The sequence below is a fragment of the Xyrauchen texanus genome, chromosome 10 (assembly GCF_025860055.1).
Source record: "Xyrauchen texanus isolate HMW12.3.18 chromosome 10, RBS_HiC_50CHRs, whole genome shotgun sequence".
Lineage (NCBI taxonomy): Eukaryota > Metazoa > Chordata > Actinopteri > Cypriniformes > Catostomidae > Xyrauchen > Xyrauchen texanus.
The window spans coordinates 40,314,194-40,329,968 of NC_068285.1; the positions used below are offsets into that span (position 1 = coordinate 40,314,194).

At 37.6% G+C, this 15,775-nt stretch overlaps 1 protein-coding gene across 3 annotated transcripts in view; it reads right to left on the reverse strand.

The window, feature by feature from the left end:
• The window catches only part of ctdp1 (CTD (carboxy-terminal domain, RNA polymerase II, polypeptide A) phosphatase, subunit 1), a 147,193-nt gene that overhangs the window by 130,841 nt on the left and 577 nt on the right, over positions 1 to 15,775 (reverse strand). For all 3 annotated transcript variants that reach the window (XM_052136373.1, XM_052136370.1, XM_052136371.1), the window contains exons 2-6: positions 14,116 to 14,199; positions 13,651 to 13,744; positions 13,307 to 13,435; positions 6,923 to 7,073; positions 2,756 to 2,846 (exon numbers count right to left, since the gene is read on the reverse strand). In XM_052136373.1, the coding sequence (XP_051992333.1) occupies positions 2,756 to 2,846; positions 6,923 to 7,073; positions 13,307 to 13,435; positions 13,651 to 13,744; positions 14,116 to 14,199 (549 nt within the window). The remainder of the gene's footprint in view (positions 1 to 2,755; positions 2,847 to 6,922; positions 7,074 to 13,306; positions 13,436 to 13,650; positions 13,745 to 14,115; positions 14,200 to 15,775) is intronic.

Consider the following 15,775-nt stretch of genomic DNA (forward strand, 5'->3'; position numbering starts at 1 on the left):
AGAAAACTGGATGTGCTCAAGTTTTATGAGACAGTTAAAAGTTACAGTAGAGACAGTTAAAAGTTACAGGGAACTGTTGAGAACAGAGAGAAGGAAACATGCAAGAACTTAGTTTAAATGGCATAAGCTACGGTGCATATGTTCCGGCTCTGATACGCAGGACAGTTTAAAAGAGACGTTGTTGTGCGCCAGTCTAAAATTGTGGCAACACAATGGATTGTAACAACAAAATTAACTTTGAATGGTCTTTTATGCATCTCAAACGGCTCATTGACATGCAAGCAGGTGATTCTCATCACCCTCGCAGCTTGAGAAACAAATCAGCCAAACGAGAAAATTTAGCGCTGATGCCGGTAATTAAATCATTCTGAATATCGTCCGTTTTATCGGCCTTTGCGATATATTGGTCGACCACTGTAATATACTGTAATGACAACAGATTTATCTGTGAATATCTGGTACATCTTTCCAGCAGCTTGAGTTTTGAAATGGCAAACAAAGTAATTCAAACTAAAAGGAGCATTGAGCTGCTGAGGCTTGTTTCACACAGTTTTATCGACCCAAAGAAAATAATCTGAGTGTGTGGTTAAAGTCTGATCGTGACTCTCTTCGTATCATCCTTGCTGCTCTTTAAAGACTGTTCATGCTTCAAGGTTAGTACAGAGACCTCTATATGAAACCCACACATATTAACAGTCTTGACACAGGAAATAGAAAAGTTCCTCCAGTATATTGTATACAGTAAGAAAAAGAAAACAGAACAAATCTGTGTCTGGAGTCTTTAGATGTGGTTTTATTTCACAGAAGTAGGATATTTAATACATGTATACAGTAAATACTAAGCCTAACATCCCTTAAAGTCAACATGAAATCAAAATCATACATTTTGTAATATTTAATAAAAATGTAATAACATTCACCACAATGTTAAAAAAAAGTTTGTGATAATGTAACCAAAGCCACATGGTCGGGTGAAAATAACATTAACCAACTAGATTTGTGCATTTTCTGAAGAAAATGTGAGTGGTGCTTCCCTGTGCAAATTCACAGCGACAACGTTAGAGTGTAGTGGGTGGTTGTCATAGCGTTGTTATGTGGTTGCGAATGTTTCAAAGTGATTATAAGCCCATTGTTTGTGGTTTCTATGATGATCTGGGTGATTGCGAAGGCGCTCCTTGGTGGTTGCTTACTGGGCCAAGTCAACAGAGGTCACCTCAAGTCTATATGATATTCTGGTCCCTGAATAATGCTCAGGTAACTCGTTCAAAGCATGTCTATGGAATTTGTTTACCAGTTTCATCCTCCGTCTGGCAAAATTATGTTGAATTTAAAGTTATACTTTAAAGTCAACATAATTTTGCCAGGCGGAGGATGTATAAACAACTTATACATAGTATAAACTCACATTTTAAGTAATAGTATCAAGGAAGACATTTAACCCTAAAATGCATGAGTGACTTCACTCCTCTAGAAAGCATAAGTGGATCATAAATAGCACGGGTGAAATTTAGAATCTTGTTCTTTATAAAAACTAATATAGGAAAATTATTTACAGTGACAATTTTAATAACAATTTAAAACAAATTATTCTTAGAAGTTTCACATTTGAAATGGAGAAGAAGATTAGGGTGATAATATACAGAAAGCATGGACCAATTCCATGTCTGGTAGTATGTATGGAGAAATGTCTCAGGAAGCCTACTTACACAAACAAATACTAGAATCACATGTTTCTTACTAATAATTTAGTATTTGACCCACATATGGAAACTAGGAGCAGTGATGCGAACTCTCATAAACTTAAACTATATGTTAAATTATTTGGTTCACATGGTCAAAGACATGGTCAAATATATGTATTCCTGATGTATCATATGAAAAGACCACTTAATCTAAAATTATAGTCAAAAAGTAGACAGCCAGGTCATTTTTGACCCACAAATGCATATTAACCACCTCGCACATATGATCAAACCGGACCGCGTGATTATACTAGGTTGGCTAGCGGTTGTCTAAATTAAAAAGCCGCTCAAATAGTCTTTTCAACACCACAATATCTTTAATTTTATGTTACAAACGTTCAACTAAATCACAGAACTGGGATACAAGTTTAAAGCCATTATCATTTAAGTTAGCTGTTTTGACGTGGCTATGCTTTCTGACATCAAACTAGTCAGTCCCCTTATGTCTTCTCCCAGTTCGTCAGTCACTTATTCCCACCACTTCCTGTGCAACAAGTGGAAGGGCTGTCTTTGCCATAACAAAATTAGAATCCCATGCAGCATTGCACTGTTAACAACATGGCGGCATACATACCACTAATCACAATCGCAAACATGTCTTATCAAAATCACATTATTATTTTTTAAATCACATGGTCTATTTATTATTACACAGCTCTCTGGAATACTCAATTCAGATTTGTCAAAGACGCCATCTAACAGTCTGATATTTCTGAGTAACAACCGCACATCCAACAATCAGACCGCTCCAGGGTCCTGATCACCCTGTCTGGGTTTATTCTGTGATAACAACTGGCCGGCTGTACATTATCCCTTACTTAAAATACAATCTGTCCTCCAGTGTTTCTGCAGTGAAGTTGAAGGGGACATCTGTTTAAATACTGTGAGCGTTCAATAACTCACACTGGGGAATTAGTAAGTACAGCGAGAACTTGCATGCAGAGAGGTTAAGGTTATGTTGAATCACTTCAGATTGTACAAGTATTATAAAATTGAGTGGCACAAGCTCTCACCTGAGGTTGCCTGTCTTAGTGAAGGGGTCAATGCATTCATCTCTGGACATTATCCTATGAGAGAAGAGTTTCTTTTCAGGGTCCAAAAAACCTGAAAGAGAAACACTAGACATGAGAAAGAGGAAACAGTGATTTCCTTTTAAGATTAAGTGTAAACTACAGTTGTTTAACTGTGATTATTCTTAGGCAGCAACAAGACTATGCACAGCTCTAAATAAAAAAAAATATTAAAAAAACTGATTTTAAGAAGAAAATGTTGGTCCTGTTTGTCAGGGTTTGAGTAGGCGTAAAAGAAACAGTGATGCCTTTACAACCACCACTACATTTGTACAAATCTGCAACGCTTTCATGTTTCATGGGTTTTTATAAAGTATCGATGTCAAGTGCAGAACCCAAACAGTCATTATGTATGGTGATTCACTTAGAACAGGATTAAAAGGAGGGTACACAGGTCTGGAACACAGAAAACTGTGGGGAAAATATCCTGCAAAATCCTTTCCCCATCAGCTACACTCTCCACATCTCTGTTCTGATCTAAATGAAAGACATTTTGTTTAATGGGACTGTTAAATACTGTGTTGTGCTTACAAATAAGAGAAGTGAACCCCACAGGGGAACTAAACTGGAACATCACTAAATTGATTTCTCATTTACTTGCTATTTAGCAGAGAGATGCTTTTATCAAAAGCAGCTTACAAGGGGCCTGGGAAGATCAGCGAATATTGACACTGACTTCCAAACCTGGAGTCGCGAGTTCCAATCCTGGGCATGGTGAGTGACTCCAGTCAGGTCTCCTAAGCAACCAAATTGGCCCGGCTGCTAGGGAGGGTAGAGTCTCATGGGGTAACCTCCTCGTGGTCACGATTTGTGGTTCTCGCTCTCGATGGGGCGTGTAGCAAGTTGTGCGTGGATCACAGTGAGTGGCATGTGCCTCCACATGCTGCGAGTCTCATAAGTGTCATGCACAACGAGACACGTGATGATTGCCTCAGAATTGGAGTTAACTGAGACTTGTCCTCCGCCACCCGGATTGATGTGAGTAACCGCACCACCATGAGGACCTACTAAGCAAGAGGGAATTGGGCATTCCAAATTGGGAGAAAAGGGGATACAAAAATAAATGGTTTACGATATACTGACTGCAAGGACAGTGCCTCCTGGATAGGGCTGGGTATATTGAGGCACCTCAGGATTTAATTCGAGACTTGTGATAACTATTGCTGAAAACTATTCTAACAGCATCTACATTTTTTGGCAACATCATAGAGGCACAGTTAAAGTGGCTTTACACAGTCTGCAAATTCAAAAGTTGAATGGATGCTAAAAGCAAAGTCAAATACTAAAACCGTAATCCATCTTGTTCAGATTGATCAGCAGCTATTAAATTATTTAGAATGATTAATCAAAGATTCTTTAACATTTTTGAGATTATTTAATAAATGTGAAGCATTAAACCAAAACCAAAAAAAGCAAAGTTAGCTTATGTGAAACACACATGGGCTTAAATAGAACAAAAGTATCCAGACTTTTCACATTTGCAATTAAAAAGGTATCTTTATTGTCAGTTAATGAAAAATAAATAAATTGAAGATTAAACACATCTAAACAATCATAATACTACCCATTATATTAGAAAACATGTAAAATGTAGACTAGGATGGGCTTAAGAGTCACTTTCCACAATCTCATATCACAACCTCTAACTACTCAAAATGAACAAATATGAACAAATGCTGCCACCTGGTGTCATTGTGATAGGGCAATACTATCTCTCTCTCTCTCACTCACTCACTACACTACTTGAATATTGCAATTTGATTTGTCTTTGTACCTTTGCCTGCCTTGGGCAACAATAAAACTGATTCTCTCACATAACTTTTGCCGTTACAACGTATTGGCTGGTGATGTGGATGCGTGACGTTGTTAAAGGAATGCTTTAATTATTCTCCAGAAGACTTGGAATGTCTGTATGTTTTCAAGTGAAAGTGCAAATGCGTTTTTTTTGTTAATTATTTAATCTAGATGTTTTTAGGGCTTGGTATTGATGCAGATTTCCCGATCCGATTCAATTTCGATTCACAAGCTCTATTCAATATCGATTCATATAGGTATATTTCAGTTATAATGTCCTTTGTTTACATTGGAAAGACATTTCTCTCAGCTTTTGCTGTTGATTATACAGGGGACCTTCTAACTAAGTACATTACGAAAATATTAATTTTACTCATTATATTTTATTAGATTTTCATTATTTTGGTCACATTTTAGATTTGTAAAAATGTAATGAATCAATATGATAATACTGTGTATTGCATATATTATATTTTGTTTATTGTTTAATGGCATAATTTGAGGTCAGGTCTTCGTGATGGACACTCCAATACCGTGACTTTGTTGTCCTTAAGCCAATTTGCCACAGCTTTGGGGGTATGCTTGTGGTCATTGTCCATTTGGAAGACCCATTTGTGACCGAGCTTCATCTTCCTGACTGATGTCTTGAGATTGAAGTGCATCAGTCCCTCCTGCAGCGAAGCACCCCACAACATGATGCTGCCACCTCCATGCTTCATGGTTGGGATGGTGATCTTTAGCTTGCAAGCCTCATCCTTTTTCCTCCAAACATAACGATTGTCATTATGGCCAAACAGTTTAATTTTTGTTTCATCAGACCAGAGGACATTTGTCCCCATGTGCACTTGTAAACTGTAGTCTGTCTTTTTTTATGGGTTTTGTAGTCTGGCTTCTTCCTTGCTGAGCAGCCTTTCGGGTAATGTAGATATAGGACTAATTTTACTGTGGATATAGATAATTGTCTACATGGTTTCTTCCAGCATCTTCACAAGGTCTTTAGCTGTTGTTCTGGGATTGATTTGCACTTTTCGCACCAAACTACGTTCATCTATAGGAGACAGAATGTGTCTCCTTCCTGAGCAGTACGATGGCTGAGTGGTCCCATGGTGTTTATACTTGTGTACTATTGTTTGTACAGATGAATGTGGTACCTTAAGGCATTTTTTTTTTTTTTTTTTTGAGGTCTTGGCTAATTTCTTTGTAATTAAAAAATTACTTGTGTCATGCACAAAACAGATGTCCAAAACGACTTGCCAAGTGTATAAAATTCTGACTTCAACTGAAAATTGATTTGTTGGACAAGTGTTATAAACCGATGATGTCTCTACAAAACTGACAGTTCTGTAACGAGCATATGTAAATATGCACAGGTCAAAGAGAGAGGACTTGAATGGCTTTTCGTCATCCATGCTAAACGTGATTAGAATGAAATGTAAATTTTTTTTATTTTTAATCAACAACTGACCGTAAAGAACAAAAAGAATATTAAAAGAGACATTTTCAATGACAATGAATGGTGAGTGTATCTCGTATTTGGACACATTACACAAAATAATCTTTTACTGTCAACATGCAGTGAAAGGATCTTGCTGCTCTATACTAAATAATCAATAGTGAGTAAAACCTTAACGTTTACCAGTCAGTTGCCAAATATATACATTTAATCGAATAGCACATAATTTGAAATAATGTACACAATTTACAAGTAATAACATGAAGTTTACATTAATTTGTATAACAAGCACTATAATGGTACTGTATTTTAAGGTACATCTCACAGACTCGTACAGCTGTTGCGGTTCATTTATTAAACAGAGAGAAGACCGGTTTTCTTTAGCGCATACATGCTATTTGCGATTAAAATAAATAACTATTTTTACTTTAACTGGCTGTAAAGAACAGAGAGGATATTAAAAGACACATTATTAAATGAAAGTGGAGTGTAGGATCTCATCTTTGATGGATACACATTGCATAGAAGAAATGTTCTCTTTAATTTCAAGCACATTTCAACAAAACAACCCAATAAAAGATTGATCTCGGGATTTAAGTATCAAAAATTTTCAAATGAAGATTGTGATGCATCGTAAAATCTATATTTTTTACCTATCCCTAATGTTTTTTATACATAGTGCTCATTTTTTTTAGTTGTTAGAGTACTTAACTATAAAATTACTCGAACTGCCAATCCCTAATGCACCATTATACACAATAACTCACTTACACTAATGGAATGCCACGACAACACTACGGTCAGCAGTGTAACAGAAGCTGCCATGAGTTCAGAGTGAGTATTTTAGCATCTTAATAATGTACCTGCAATGGTGTGAGCATATAAACGACTGCCAAAAGTGAAGACATGCAGCTCATAGAGTTTAGCAATCTTTTCTAGAAAGTCTTTGCAGTGAGGCCTCAGACGTGTATGAAGCATGGGCTCCCCACGTCCCAGCTGGAAATGGAAGATTCCCTGGAAACACATCACAATCAGAGACAGGAAAACAGTTAAATGCAATAGAATGCTACACAACATTTGTATATACAGTGAAAAGCAAGACAATATGCATGTTTTAGGGGACCCTTGCCTATGAGAGGATTTTAATTTTTGGGTGAACTAACCCTTTAAGGAAGCCCTGTATAATTAGGCTTTTTTGTTGTTGTTGTTTAGCAGGGTTTTTTATTTATTATTATTATACTTAAGTTAGAAATATGTTGGAAACTGTTTTCAAAAAACTGTGCAATTCTGAAAGCAGACATTACACAATCTTAGAAATAATTTCAGCCTTTAAAAACTCAGTAAATGATCTTCTCATTGTCTGGAATAAAGATATGAGATTGCAGTTTTGTTCAAATTGATCTTCTAAGTGAATGCATGTCTGGCAGTATGAACACATTCACACCATGAATGGAAAATGGAGGATAGTAGACAAACATATTAAAAAGTGTCATTAAAAAGCAATCAATCATTGCGTGGCTGCATTGAAGTTCTTCAATCAACATTTCTAATTACACCCACAATAATTCAGCAGAAACAAACAAATCAGAAGACACAAAAAAGTTATGTGGAACAACAGAATGTCTGTCTATAAGTTGCGCTTTTGTTTTATGTTGAGCTCCACAATGAAAAGTGCTATAGATTAATATTTTGAAGCTATGACAAATAACACTGGACAACAATATTGACAGAATGATGAATAATGACAGAATTTTAAAAACTGCTAGAGAGAAAGAAAAACTAGATTGCGATTTATATACTGAAATCGTGATATAACAATTATTCATACTGTCATTTAAGATTTTCATACCACCCACCATTCCATAAGAATACAAAGAAAATCAAATCAATGAAACAAAAGAAAATCTGTGCTGACTGTGAGTGGTCAGATTAATATTTCTGAAACCACCAACTTAATAGAGGCAACATGCAAGAAAATTGCTGTGTGAAATGTCAGAAATGTGAAAAACAGACTTTTCCTCCACTAGCTATCTAAAACACACACACAAAAAAGTGACCGTAAAAAAACAAAACAAACAAACAAAAACAAAAAAAAAATCAACACTTGTGGTGTTTCGGGTCAAAATTGACAAATTTTGCATACAACAGGCAGTTCGGCCACTTGTGAGCCAGCACATCCTGTCCCAATGACTTCTCTGTCCTCGCGAACCACCAAAGGCAATGAATGGTCATTTCTGATGCAAACAGGTCCACCTTTGCCTCGCCGCTGCCAGATCAACTGCACAACGTCCAGGTGAAGCCTCCATTCCCCGATTGCAGCAGATCCCTGTATAGAGCATCCACCACCTGATTGTTCGATTCTGGGAGATGAACTGCTCTCAATGATGCCAATCGGTACTGAGACCATATGAGGACCCTGCGAATTAGCTGTAAAGATTTGAGAAACCTGGTGCTGCCCTGATGATTCGGATGAGAAACAGTTGATGTGTTGCCGGATCGGACAAGCACATGGCGGCCTACAAGGACTGGTAAGCAATGTTGTAGCACTAGATACACTGCCTTGAGTTCAAGAATGTTGATATGCTCCAAGGCCTCTGTTGGCAGCCAACGACCACCAATTCCCCTTTGGTTCCACATTGCCCCCATTCCGTAAGCAAAGCACCAGTTGTGATTACTTCCCAATGAGAAGGAACAACCCCCAGGGACCCCGGCTTTCAAAAACGCCAACCGATTCCAAGGTTTCAGTGCATGGACACAAGAAGGAGAGACAACAAACATACGATGAGGATGTCTTGCCGGGTTCAACCGTAAACTTTTGTTCCACCACTGTAGGGGCCGGAGGAGGAGCAAACATAATTGAACCACTGAGGTAGCAGCCACCAGCAATCCCATTAGCTGTAGAAGGACACCATAAGTAAGTTTTGCCCCCAGTCGGAATCGAGTGAGTAGATGAAGAATACTGTCTGCCAGAGCGTGTGACAATGTGGCAGACATCGTGAGAGTCAATGTAATTCCGGAAAAGGTTATGGACTGCACTGTAACTAAACAAATCATTGTTTTGTTCACAGTGTGGCCAAGCTACTGAACGTGCTCCAGCAATATCCTGGTGTTGCGTAGAGCATGCAGTCTCGTTGGGGCACAAAGCAACCAATCGTCTAAACAGGCCAGAATGATCATGCTCTTGGACAAAAGAGGAGCCAGAGACAGACCGCATGGTTGGACTTTGAACTGAAAAACTTCATCCTGGAAGCTGAATCGTAGAAGCTTCCTGTGGTAGGGTGTAATGAGAATGTGAAAATAAACGTCTTTTAAATCAACACTCAAAAACCAGTCTCCTTTCATCACAGACAGAAGAACGTTGGGAGTAATGTTATCGCGATACTAAACTTTCAGTAGTCGTACCGATACAAATTTCGGTACCACAGGATAAATAGGCGAATGTGACAATGTGCTATTGAACACACCTGTTTAGCCTATTTAAAAAGTTACATTTCAATGTAAATAATAAATTAAAAGAAATGCATTTTTCCTTCAAGTTTTTCTCAATCAAGGATGCATTACAAGCACCCTGTTTTATTCTTTAACAAATCATGTATTTCTTTTTGTTATTTTTATTATTATTATTTTCCAGAACTCCCTGTTTTAGAGTTTAATTTAATTTCATCATCAAAATGAATGGTGTTTAATCAATTCATTCTAAAAAAAATTAATAAGTGAAAATAGAACTTTGTCATTGCATGTCATTGCTAAACTTTAATTCAACAGCAGTCTTGCTTGTGATATATTGCTTTATTATTGTTATTATTATTACAGGGAATATTACATTTTACTATACAGTTGTAATATATTTCTGTCACAATTTCTTCAATTTCAGGGCTCTAGCTTATATTTTGAAACATGCTTTTATTATGACGTGTATTTTTTTGCCTGAATCTTCACTTTCCGGATAAACAGTTTGCGACACGGAGACTTTTAAGTCACGTCTGAAATCTCTTTACACTGCCCTTGGAATCTGACAAATGAAATGTAGAACACAGTTTTGGAATGTTTGTATTTGTGTTTTAGATTACTAATGTTTGTGTATGTGGTATTTTTAAATGTTATGTTTTACATTTTATTACTGTGAAGCACTTTGTTAAACTCTGTTGTTTAAAATACTTTATAAATAAAGTTGAGTTGAGATTAAAGCACAAATCCTCTGAATTAATTGTATAACAATATAGTTTAGATGTGCTGTGTGGTTCACAGTAGATTAGTGCTCAGCTGTGTCATCTGATACAACATGTTGTGAATGATTTTCAATGTCTGTGGAGTTTCCAGTGGTTTGAGTCAGTGCTCGGTACTACCGGTACTGCAGAAACACTGGTCTCGTTACATCTTTTTTATTTTAGTATCAACTTGGTACAGAAATACTGGTACTTTTGACAACACTAGTTGGCAGTGTGTGGCATGCGAAAAGGAAGTGACTTAGGAAGAAGTTGCAGAAAGAAACGACAGGCTCAAGAACTTCAGGGTTTGTGGCTTCTGCCTTTAGCACCTGCGGGGAGACACTGACATGGTCGCTCGCCCCTGAGGCTGACAGTGAAATGGGTGACAGCCCTGAGCCTCCTCAACACCCGGAGGATGCTGTGGGGCCTGAGAGATGCAGTGTGGTAACAAAATCACTGCTGTGGTATTGGATAGCGATGATGAGCTGGAGCTGTGATGAGCACACCAGGCATGTGGCAGTGGACTCGCGCTGAAGCAGTGTATATACAGCAGGTGAGTGTTTCAAACATCTAGACAGAGCGCAGCTAAATGGAACAGAGTGCAGCATCTTCAAAGCTGAACTTAACACGCATTAAAAACGTCATGATTTTGGCATCTCCTGTTAAGCCAACAGTGATTTGAAAATAGAAAATAGATGGTTCAGACAGTCAGACTGCAGGCAAATCAGATCTCTTCAGGCTGACTGTGCACACTAATAATTGCAAGTGATCAAATCAGATTTGCTTGTTCAGACATAACCAACCTATCTGCATGGGTTGCTTTGGTAATGACATACCCACGTGATGATGCTTTCAAAACAGATGCGGGAAAAATTAGGTGCATCATCTCGCTCTCCAAATAAGCACCCTGTCCAGTCACAGTGCAGAACTCGCACAAGAATAACTCAGCGACGGAGAAGACTGGTAAATATTGTGATGCTCCATGCTGCAGTCATCGATTTTTGCCATCATCGTTATTTGTAGCGTTACGAATGACGCAAAAGACCATTTGAAATCCGATTTGAGCAGCCAGAGCGTCCGGACTGAGACAATCTGAAAAAATATGATTTCAATAGCATTTGAAACCACCTCCCAATGTGGTTGGAAAATTTAGAAATTTTTTTGGAAAAATCTGATTTCATGTGTTTTTTTTGCTGTCCAGATTATCAAAAACTCATCTGGATACGCAAAAAATCTGATTTGTAGTGGCAGTCTGAACAAGGCCTAAAAAACTGGTGTGGGCTTACAGATGCCTTGTTCAGACTGCCACTAAAAATCTGATTTTTTGCATGTCCAGATTGTATCCAGATGAGTTTTTGACTCTGGCTGCTCAATTCGGATTTCAAATGAACTTTTGCGTCACTCGTAACGTGAGCCCAGGGAACTGAGCAGTCAAATATAATATTCATATAGAACCAAAGATAGTTAAATAATGACAAAAACACCCAGAACAACACGTGAACGAATCAACTGGCCGTCGGATAGCACTGCGATAAATCTCTGCATGAGTAAATATGTAACAAGATAAATAAAAAATTATTGTAGGCTTACGGCGACACCGTTACCTAAGTGCAGTCAGACACCAGCCACCGGAGAGTACCGTGAAGCACAGGGTATCGCCAACATTAACAATCAATATAAAATAATATACACTCACGTATGATGAAAGATGAAAAATCCATCCAGATAATGGTGTAGAGCACGTTGTCACAGAAGACAACGAAGAAGACAACAACCTATCATATAGCGAGAAATTGAAAGAGGCTGGGCACCGAGCTGCTGCATTTTATATCCTTGCAGCTTGGTCTGCGTCACAATGTGACTTTATTGTTATATATTTTCAACCTAACTGGCTGGTGCTGCGATTATCCTCTAGTTCTTAGCACCACCTCTGGCAGTCAGGAGGAATGAAACAGAAACACATTGCACACACACACACACACACACACTTCAAACACATACAGGTTTGTTTGATTATATTAGTGATATTTCATTGACTTGAACTGATTTCATATCAGGCTAACAATATTTTCTATTTCCAAACTCTACCCCTAAACCTAACCATCACACAAACATGTGCACATCAATAGATTTGAAGATCAACATCATCTGACCCATTTAAGAGCTTTTTTTTTCTGATGAGGACATTCAGGGCCCTCACAAGTGTAGACAAACCTGTCAATATATGCCAAACAAACAACACAGGTCAAAGTCTGAGTCTGACCCCTGTGTGACAAAGTTAATGCTGGAATTTTGATGTTTGAAGGTCGCTTGACCATCTTAATTAAATCACAAGCAGCAGCAGTGTGTGGGATTTTGTTTCTTGTTTTTTTTACCTCAGTATTTTTTCCTTCACATCTGCTGATCATTTATCAGGTGTATGGTTTTTTGGTTTTTTTTATGTCTGAATTAAAAGACAGATAACAAAATAATTACTCTTTTAGTCTTTTCAGTTTTGACTATGGTAGCATAGTCAGGTTTGATTATTGGAGCATCACTGAAAAATCTGACACTTCAACACAGGTGGTTTATGTTTAAATATATATCCAATGCATAACTTGTGCTAAAAACTATAAATTAAGCTTGTTAGAACATGAGCTTATATAGATCAGCCAATGCATGCAGCACTGAAGCCATCTATTGGCAATAGTTGTTATTTCATGTAACTGTTTTTTTTTTTTTTTACTCCAGCAGATGTCACCAGAGACCCCCAATTATGAAAAATTGTGATGTTTCGAAACTCCCAATTTACTGAAAATAATGTGACATAAAATGTGCTTATTTTATATGAAAAAGAATGGTGTAATTTAGAGCTAAATAATATCTAAATTCCATAATTCCATAACATATACAACTTTTGTCTTTTTACTTAAGTAAAATGTATGTTTTTATATATCTTTAATATAATAATTTGAATATTACACATGTATGTTCGGGTCATTTTTGGCCTGCAAACACCATGAGCTCACAAGAGAACAGTGATTTTTGTTCTACTGTTACCTTGTTAGACATGCGCTGACAGTGCTGTTCAGTAGTGTGGATCAGTGTTTGGTCCAGATCCACCATCAGCACCAACTTTCTGTTCCTGTGAAGTCTTTGCTGGTCCTCTCGGCCAAGCTGCTCTGCTTGCTGCTCATAGACACAAAAAAAACACTTGAGTTCATGCACTGAACTGTAATTACACAATAATATGGCATCCCAGTGACCATCACTAGAACACAGCAACATTCAGTCAGGAACTTGAGGTAAGTCTCAAAGTCCAGTGTGAGCAAAGTGTGTCTAATCTTAAAGGTTGGCACACTTTAAGTCTTCATCCACTCTTGTGGATAACAGGCAGCCCTCACCTCTGAGCTGACCATCAGCTCTGGAACACTGTGCACCATGGAAACAGTTGCTGTAGAGATGGGCACCTGCTGCTTTCCATTCTTACTTTGTAGCCTGGAAAGTAGGAACATGCAAGCGCATCACCAGCACAATCTAGTTACCTAAAATCCTCCTTAACTACTGCATCTCAAAGAACTGACATAAATGAAAATACAGAAAGATAAGAAGAGGTTGTTCTGAACTATTCCTGATCTTTTAGCCTTGATGCTGTCAGGAAAGTGGAAATACATTTTTAACCCTTTAACGTTTTTTCTCAACCAATTGATTGAGGTCAATAATGTTTTCATTAAAGGTCAGAATGAAAGTTTGATGCAAAGAAGGTTGGTATGGTCTTGTAGTGACAGTTAAAGGGTTAATGGAAACAATGACAACAAAGCATGCAAAATAAAGGTATATAGGTGAATGAGTGGAGTGTGTTGACTTACTGAGTTAAGTCCTGGCCACATTCTGCACACAGGCCCTTCATCACAACGGGATGGCTGCATTCTTCCACTTTTGCTATAACACCCCTGTGAAGACATGAGATTTACACGAATAAATATGAATATAATGTATTGATCTTTAAACAACACATATAACACATAATATCATGCAATTAAACCTAGAGTCTAGGCTACAATCACCTATAACCTGCTTAACATAACACATGACGGGTGAAATTTATCTCAGTGATGTTTATAAACAAGCTCATCTTCAGCTGACAAGTTACATTTGAAAAACTTGAACGATTTCTGATACATGTGGCTCCCTCTACTGTTAAAGGCTGCAAAAACACCATCTACATCTAGAATGACATTAAAGGAATATTTGGGGTTCAATACAAGATGAGCTCAACCGACAGCATCTGTGGCATAAAGTTGATTATCACAAAAAATTATTTTACAAGTCCCTTCTTAAAAAAAGAGGTTACAGTGAAGCACTTTTGGAGGCTTTAAAGGCAGAAATGTGAAGCTTATAATTTTATAAAAGCACTTGCATGAATTCTTCTGTTAAAACTCATGTATTATTTGAGCCATAAAGTTGTTTAAAACTGTTGTGTTTACGGTCGTTTTAGGGTTTACGGCGTTACATCATCATAGCAACTAAGTTGTGAAATTGTTAACTACTCCAAAATCATGTTAACACACATATAATTAAAATATTGTGACTATGCTTTTGAAACAGTGAGTATTTGAACATTCACGGATTGGCCTCACTGTAACCCAGATTGGTGCTTTTTTTTTTTTTTTTAAAGAGGGACATGTCAAAATTATTTTTGGTGATAATCAACATTATGCCAATGTCGATTGAATTTAACCTGTGTTGAGCCAGGAATATTCCTTTAAAATCTGTGACATGTCTCTCATATTAATGCCTCACATATTTCTACAATAAACCTGAATCTTAGCATATACTTCTTTATAACTGGAGCCTGCACATAATTTGCGCATGCATTAAATATATTCTGTTATACACAGCCAATTTGAGCACATTGTGACTACAATGACCTTCTTTTTCGCTATATACGTTTGAGATAAAAAGTACTGATTGTTTAAGTAAACAGTCCCATGACAGGCTTCAAACATTGGTAAGTTTGCAGCCTGCAATAAATGTCATGTCAACATTATAGCGTCATGTGTAGGCTATTGTTCTCAACACATAATACTGACAGAAACATGTGCATGCGTGTATAAACTCGTTAAAGGTACTACTGTATGAAATATCAGTTGTATTTACTGAAATAGACCGCCCTCATCCATTTAACCACACGCCCACTCTCCAAAACCCCGCCCACCAAATACAAGTCAACCAACCAGATGTCAGAAACCCCGAAGGCGCAAACTGACTGACAGACAGAGAGTGTTTCTGATTGGCTACAAATGGGCGGTCCGCTCCCCCGACATACTTTTAGCTGTTTACAGAGCATAGGGCTGTCGCAGAGACAGCCTATATCAATATAAGACACATATTTCAGTGTCAGTATTTGTCAAGAACATTTCATTTGTTAAAAACACCTTTAAATTTATCTAAACTGGGCACGCGGAGGTTCTGTTGCTGCTGTCACGAACTCGACATGAGCAACAGCGCGCGTGCCATCAACGCGAG